The following is a 7,500-nucleotide window of genomic DNA, read 5'->3' as shown; positions in this document are numbered from 1 at the left end:
AACCCTGTAACCAATACGGAATTAACTCTGTAACCACACTGAATTAACCATGTAACCACTATGGAATTAATGCTGTAACCACTCTGAATTAACCATGTAACCACTATGGAATTAATGCTGTAACCACGCTGAATTAACCCTGTAACCACTATGGAATTAATGCTGTAACCACGCTGAATTAACCCTGTAACCACTACGGAATTAACGCTGTAACCACGCTGAATTTACCCTGTAACCACTACGGAATTAACCCTGTAACCACTACGGAATTAATGCTGTAACCACGCTGAATTAACCCTGTAACCACTACGGAATTAACCCTGTAACCACTACGGAATTAACCCTGTAACCACTACGGAATTAATACTTAAAAGTAACCCTTTGAGTTGTTTCTGTTTTAAACCTGTAACCACTATGGAATTAACCCTGTAACCACTCTGAATTAACCCTGTAACCACGCTGAATTAACCCTGTAACCACGCTGAATTAACCCTGTAACCACACTGAATTAACCCTGTAACCACACTGAGTTAACCCTGTAACCAATACGGAATAAACTCTGTAACCACACTGAATTAACCATGTAACCACTATGGAATTAATGCTGTAACCACTCTGAATTAACCATGTAACCACTATGGAATTAATGCTGTAACCACGCTGAATTAACCCTGTAACCACTACGGAATTAACCCTGTAACCACTACGGAATTAACCCTGTAACCACTACGGAATTAACGCTGTAACAACGCTGAATTAACCCTGTAACCACTACGGAATTAATACTTAAAAGTAACCCTTTGAGTTGTTTCTGTTTTAAACCTGTAACCACGCTGAATTAACCCTGTAACCACGCTGACTTAACCCTGTAACCACGCTGAATTAACCCTGTAACCACTACGGAATTAACGCTGTAACCACTACGGAATTCACCCTGTAACCACTACGGAATTAACACTGTAACAACGCTGAATTAACCCTGTAACCACTACGGAACTAACCCTGTAACCACATGGAATTAACCCTGTAACCACACGGAATTAACCCTGTAACCACGTGGAATTAACCCTGTAGCCACTATGGAATTAACCCTGTAACCACGTGGAATTAACCCTGAAACCACACAGAATTAACCCTGTAACCACGTGGAATTAACCCTGTAGCCACTATGGAATTAACCCTGTAACCACGTGGAATTAACCCTGTAACCACACGAAATTAACCCTGTAGCCACTATGGAATTAACCCTGTAACCACGTGGAATTAACCCTGTAACCACGTGGAATTAACCCTGTAGCCACTATGGAATTAACCCTGTAACCACGTGGAATTAACCCTGTAGCCACTATGGAATTAACCCTGTAACCACGTGGAATTAACCCTGTAGCCACTATGGAATTAACCCTGTAACCACGTGGAATTAACCCTGTAACCACACGGAATTAACCCTGTAACCACGTGGAATTAACCCTGTAGCCACTATGGAATTAACCCTGTAACCACGTGGAATTAACCCTGTAACCACACGGAATTAACCCTGTAACCACGTGGAATTAACCCTGTAACCACGTGGAATTAACCCTGAAACCACGCTGAATTCATTCGTAAAAAATTCATCCATATTACAATGAATTTCATAGTGAAACTATGAACAACTATGAGATCAGGTTGTTTGAATAAATGTATTTGAGTATTTTCAAATACTGTACATTGCAATATTCAGCGACTTGTTTTTCAAATAAAAATATTTCAACACTCTAAACACCTTCAAATATCTGTCAAATTAATTGAAATACGCTAAATATTATATAAACCCAGGTCTGACATACTCACACACACAGATCCTTCCATAGCTACAGTGGACCTGCAGACACAGCCCGGCACAACCCAGAAAGAAGCAGACAGTAAGAGGAAAATGGTGGGCAGAGGCTCACTTCTCACGCACACACACACACACACACGCACATGCATATGCACACACACACCCGCTGGGAGATAACAACATTAGCATCTGACTGGCTCCCTAGTCAACATGAGCAGCCAGCAGCCTCCTGAGAGCCTAGTCATGGTGGTCGTTAAAAATGCATTACCCCCCTCCTTCCTTCCCTCCTTCTTCCTTCTATCTTTCAGCTAGGTGGGTGGGGGGTCTTATACTTTTTAAACACAGAACAAAACAAGGCCCCAAGTCTAAGTCCAAGTGAACTGATTCAAATCAGAATAAATACCTTTCATAGAGGGAGTCAGGGGAACAGTGAGTAGAGAAAGAGATGGAGAGAGAGGTGGAGAGAGAGAGAGAGAGAAAGAAAGGGATGGAGAGAGAGAAATAAATCAATGGAGAGAGAGAGAGAGAGGTGGAGAGAGAGAGAAAGGGATGGAGAGAGAGAGAAAGAGAAAGAAAGGGATGGATGAGAGAGGTGGAGAGAGAGAGAGAAAGAAAGGGATGGAGAGAAAGGGATGGAGAGAGAGAGAAAGAAATAAAGAGAGGGAGAGAAAGGGATGGAGAGAGAGAGAAAGAAAGAGAGGGAGAGAAAGGGATGAAGAGAGAGAAAGAAAGAAAGAAAGGGATGAAGAGAGAGGGGGCGAGAGAAGGCAGAGTTCCTGTTTTTAATTGGGTTTCGGGGTTCTGGTCAGTGGTCTGAATACGTTGCCGTGTCAACCAGGTAGAGAGGGCGCTGAATGTGAAGCGGTTCTGTTGTGTATGACCCACATGCACGCACACATCCACACCCACACACACGCACATGCACACACATGCACATACACTCACACATATAGTGGGGCAAAAAAGTATTTAGTCAGCCACCAATTGTGCAAGTTCTCCCTCTTAAAAAGATGAGAGAGGCCTGTAATTTTCATCATAGGTACACTTCAAATATGACAGACACAATGAGAAAAAAAATCCAGAAAATCACATTGTAGGATTTTTAATGAATTTAATGGCAAATTATGGTGGAAAAAAGGTATTTGGTCACCAACAAGCAAGATTTCTGGCTCTCACAGACCTGTAACTTCTTCTTTAAGAGGCTCCTCTGTCCTCCACTCGTTACCTGTATTAATGGCACCTGTTTGAACTTGTTATCAGTATAAAAGACACCTGTCCACAACCTCAAACAGTCACACTCCAAACTCCACTATGGCCAAGACCAAAGAGCTGTCAAAGGACACCAGAAACAAAATTGTAGACCTGCACCAGGCTGGGAAGACTGAATCTGCAATAGGTAAGCAGCTTGGTTTGAAGAAATAAACTGTGGAAGCAATTATTAGGAAATGGAAGACATACGAGACCACTGATAATCTCCCTCGATCTGGGGCTCCACGCAAGATCTCACCCCGTGGGGTCAAAATGATCACAAGAACGGTGATCAAAAATCCCAGAACCACACGGGGGGACCTAGTGATTGACCTGCAGAGAGCTGGGACCAAAGTAACAAAGCCTACCATCAGTAACACACTACGCCGCAAGGTACTCAAATCCTGCAGTGCCAGACTTGTCCCCCTGCTTAAGCCAGTACATGTCCAGGCCCGTCTAAAGTTTGCTAGAGAGCATTTGGATGATCCAGAAGAAGATTGGGAGAATGTCATATGGTCAGAAGAAACCAAAATATAACTTTTTGGTAAAAACTCAACACATCGTGTTTGGAGGACAAAGAATGCTGAGTTGCATCCAAAGAACACCATGCCCACTGTGAAGCACGGGGGTGGAAACATCATGCTTTGGGGCTGTTTTTCTGCAAAGGGACCAGGACGAAGGAAAGAATGAATGGGGCCATGTATCGTGAGATTTTTAGTGAAAACCTTCCATCAGCAAGGGCATTGAAGATGAAACGTGGCTGGGTCTTTCAGCATGACAATGATCCCAAACACACCGCCCGGGCAACGAAGGAGTGGCTTCGTAAGAAGCATTTCAAGGTCCTGGAGTGGCCTAGCCAGTCTCCAGATCTCAACCCTATAGAAAATCTTTGGAGGGAGTTGAAAGTCCGTGTTGCCCAGCAACAGCCCCAAAACATCACTGCTCTAGAGGAGATCTGCATGGAGGAATGGGCCAAAATACCAGCAACCGTGTGTGAAAACCTTTTGAAGACTTACAGAAAACATTTGACCTCTGTCATTGCCAAAAAAGGGTATATAACAAAATATTGAGATAAACTTTTGTTATTGACCAAATACTTATTTTCCACCATAATTTGCAAATAAATTCATTAAAAATCCTACAATGTGATTTTCTGGATTTTTTTCTCTCTTTTTCTCTCTCTCATGTACCTATGATGAAAATTACAGGCCTCTCTCATATTTTTAAGTGGGAGAACTTGCACAATTGGTGGCTGACTAAATACTTTTTTGGCCCACTGTATATTCAAGCAGATACATATGCATGCATGCACACACTACTCAACATTCCATACAGGAAAAACTAGACCTCACCGTGACTTCCTGACAGAAAGGAACAGAAACTCTCATGACCACACAACAAACAAACAAACAAACGACAGAAAAAACAATTATAAATCAATTCAAAACGAAAACTAGCATTCACATAGTGAATAGTGCCTAGTGCCTCCCCGTTTCACTCAGTTTGGGAATGTTTTCTCCTGTTTCGTCCCTAGTAAGTGTGTGACAGTGTGTGACAGTGTGTGTAACATTGTGTGTTTCCCCCCCAGTCCACCAGAACTATATTGGTACGGATGCAGAGAAGAATCCCTTCTACCTGTCTGTGGTTCTGTCCGACCAGAACAACCAGCGGGTCCCTCAGTACAGAGCCATCCTCTGGAGGAAGACAGTAAGGATCTAGAATTAGATCACCCTTCCCAAAGCCTATTGGTATTGGTACAAATTGACTTTTTGCACAGATCTAGGATCAGCTTACTCTCACAAAATCATTCACCTTAAGCATTGGTCTTGTTGGAATTTGGCTTTAGATACAGATTTAGGATCAGCTCACTCTCCCCATAGCAAAACCTTGATCATTAAGGTGAAATATGCATATCTGATCTTACTGTAGATCTGTGTCTGGATGGAGGTCCATCTTCTGTTCAGATAGATGATTAGACTAATTATGAAGACTACTTTCCACATCCACACCTGAGATAATCTCCTCTCCTCTCCTCTCCTCTCCTCTCCTCTCCTCTCCTCTCCTCTCCTCTCCTCTCCTCTCCTCTCCTCTCCTCCCCCAGGGAACTCTGAAGATCAGTCTGCCATACAGCCCCACCAAAACACTATCAGTCAAATCCATCTTAAGGTGAGAACTGCTCAGGATGCCATTCAATATATATATATAGAGAAAGAAAGGGATGGAGAGAGACAGACATGGGACCAGGCTAAGATATAACCAATAAATCAGGGTAAAAACACATGGAGAAATTTGTTGTGGATATGTAGTCTGTTGTATTTAAATGAACAGCAACATGAAAATATGCTTTAAGATAATTATGGAATAGATTGGACGTACAAGATGTAAACCTGTCTTTAAACACTTATCTTTTCTCCTCTCCTGAACTTTTCTTCTTCTCCTCCTCTTCCTCTCCTCCTCCTCCTCCTCTCCTCCTCTCCTCTGCTCTCCTCCTCCTCTCCTCCTCTTCCTCTCCTCCTCCTCCTCTCCTCCTATCCTCTGCTCTCCTCCTATCCTCTCCTCCTATCCTCTCCTCCTCTTCCTCTCCTCCTCCTCCTCTCCTCCTCCTCCTCCTCTTCCTCTCCTCCTCTTCCTTTCCTCCTCCTCCTCTCCTCCTATCCTCTGCTCTCCTCCCCCTGCAGTGCGATGAACCTGGACAGGTTTGAGAAAGGCCCGAGGGAGATTCTCAACCCAGAGATACAGAAGGTGAGATCACACTGTGTCAGCCACAGAGATACAGAAGGTGAGATCACACTGTGTCAGCTACAGAGATACAGAAGGTGAGATCACACTGTGTCAGCCACAGAGATACAGAAGGTGAGATCACACTGTGTCAGCCACAGAGATACAGAAGGTGAGATCACACTGTGTCAGCTACAGAGATACAGAAGGTGAGATCACACTGTGTCAGCCACAGAGATACAGAAGGTGAGATCACACTGTGTCAGCCACAGAGATACAGAAAGTGAGATCACACTGTGTCAGCTACAGAGATACAGAAGGTGAGATCACACTGTGTCAGCCACAGAGATACAGAAGGTGAGATCACACTGTATCAGCCAGTGAGAAACAGATGTAGGATCTTCATTTGATCACTTTTTTTGCTGTGTTTGTTCCTGCACCACAGTAAATGCAGTAGCCTGGACTGCCGCTATTAGGCATTATTTTCCACTATCGTCCGGTAACTGGTTCATACATAAAACATCCTCCATTTTGGCTGCAGGCGTTGGTTTCCTCTTTAACGCGATTTAAAGGCCTGTCGGTAGAAAAAACTTACGGATGGTGCACACCTCATGAGTCTGTTGTTTACCCCTGGCTGAACGCGGTGGACAACATCAGGAAGTAGCATTAGCCACTCTAGCATGGTGGTGGAAAATAAGGTTTTATTAAGACAGCAGGTGTATTTTGCCTGTTTCTTTCCACCAACAGGCCATTTAATCAAGTTAAAGAGGAATCCAACGTCTTTGCAGCCTGAATGGAGGATGTTTTATGTATGAACCGGTCGCCGGGGAGCACAAGTCTATTACCGGCTGTGCAGGACGCCAGTGACAGATGACAGATGACAGTGACAGATGACAGATGACAGACGCCAGTGACAGATGACAGGTGACAGATGACAGTGACAGACGACAGATGACAGTGACAGATGACAGATGACAGACGCCAGTGACAGATGACAGATGACAATGACAGATGACAGATGACAGTGACAGACGACAGTGACAGATGACAGTGACAGACGCCAGTGACAGATGACAGATGACAGTGACAGATGACAGATGACAGTGACAGACGACAGTGACAGATGACAGTGACAGATGACAGATGACAGACGCCAGTGACAGATGACAGGTGACAGATGACAGTGACAGACGACAGTGACAGATGATAGATGACAGTGACAGACGACAGTGACAGACGCCAGTGACAGATGACAGGTGACAGATGACAGTGACAGACGACAGTGACAGGTGACAGATGACAGTGACAGACGACAGTGACAGACGACAGTGACAGATGACAGATGCCAGTGGCAGATGACAGATGACAGTGACAGACGACAGTGACAGATGACAGATGACAGTGACAGACGACAGTGACAGGTGACAGACGGTGTAAGGAATAATAGCGCCATCTGGTGGAAGCAGGTCTAGAAATGCAGATGAGCCTTGTGATTTACATAAATTCACTGAAAATACACACTAAAACACGGTTATATTAACAGTATTGCACTCTTCATGTAGCCTACTTTTGGACAGCTAATAGCCTAACCACGAGCAATAACAATAACAAATTCTTCAACTTTTATAGTGCTATTCATTACAAAATCATCTCAAAGTGCAATGGAGCAACATGCAATTCAAAAGAAAAAAAACTCACAACATCATGAGATG

The 7,500-nt window shown here is 43.8% G+C and overlaps 1 protein-coding gene across 5 annotated transcripts in view; it reads left to right on the top strand.

Annotated features, from left to right (window-relative positions):
• The window catches only part of garnl3 (GTPase activating Rap/RanGAP domain like 3), a 182,360-nt gene that overhangs the window by 88,920 nt on the left and 85,940 nt on the right, over nt 1-7,500 (top strand). For all 5 annotated transcript variants that reach the window (XM_036976924.1, XM_036976923.1, XM_036976921.1 and 2 more), the window contains exons 5-7: nt 4,659-4,777; nt 5,172-5,236; nt 5,749-5,812. In XM_036976924.1, coding sequence (XP_036832819.1) covers nt 4,659-4,777; nt 5,172-5,236; nt 5,749-5,812 — 248 coding nt within the window. The remainder of the gene's footprint in view (nt 1-4,658; nt 4,778-5,171; nt 5,237-5,748; nt 5,813-7,500) is intronic.

The sequence above is a fragment of the Oncorhynchus mykiss genome, chromosome 5 (genome assembly GCF_013265735.2).
Source record: "Oncorhynchus mykiss isolate Arlee chromosome 5, USDA_OmykA_1.1, whole genome shotgun sequence".
Classification (NCBI taxonomy): Eukaryota; Metazoa; Chordata; class Actinopteri; order Salmoniformes; family Salmonidae; genus Oncorhynchus; species Oncorhynchus mykiss.
Note: the sequence above shows the minus strand (reverse complement) of the source record. Positions and strands in the feature narration are given on the sequence as shown.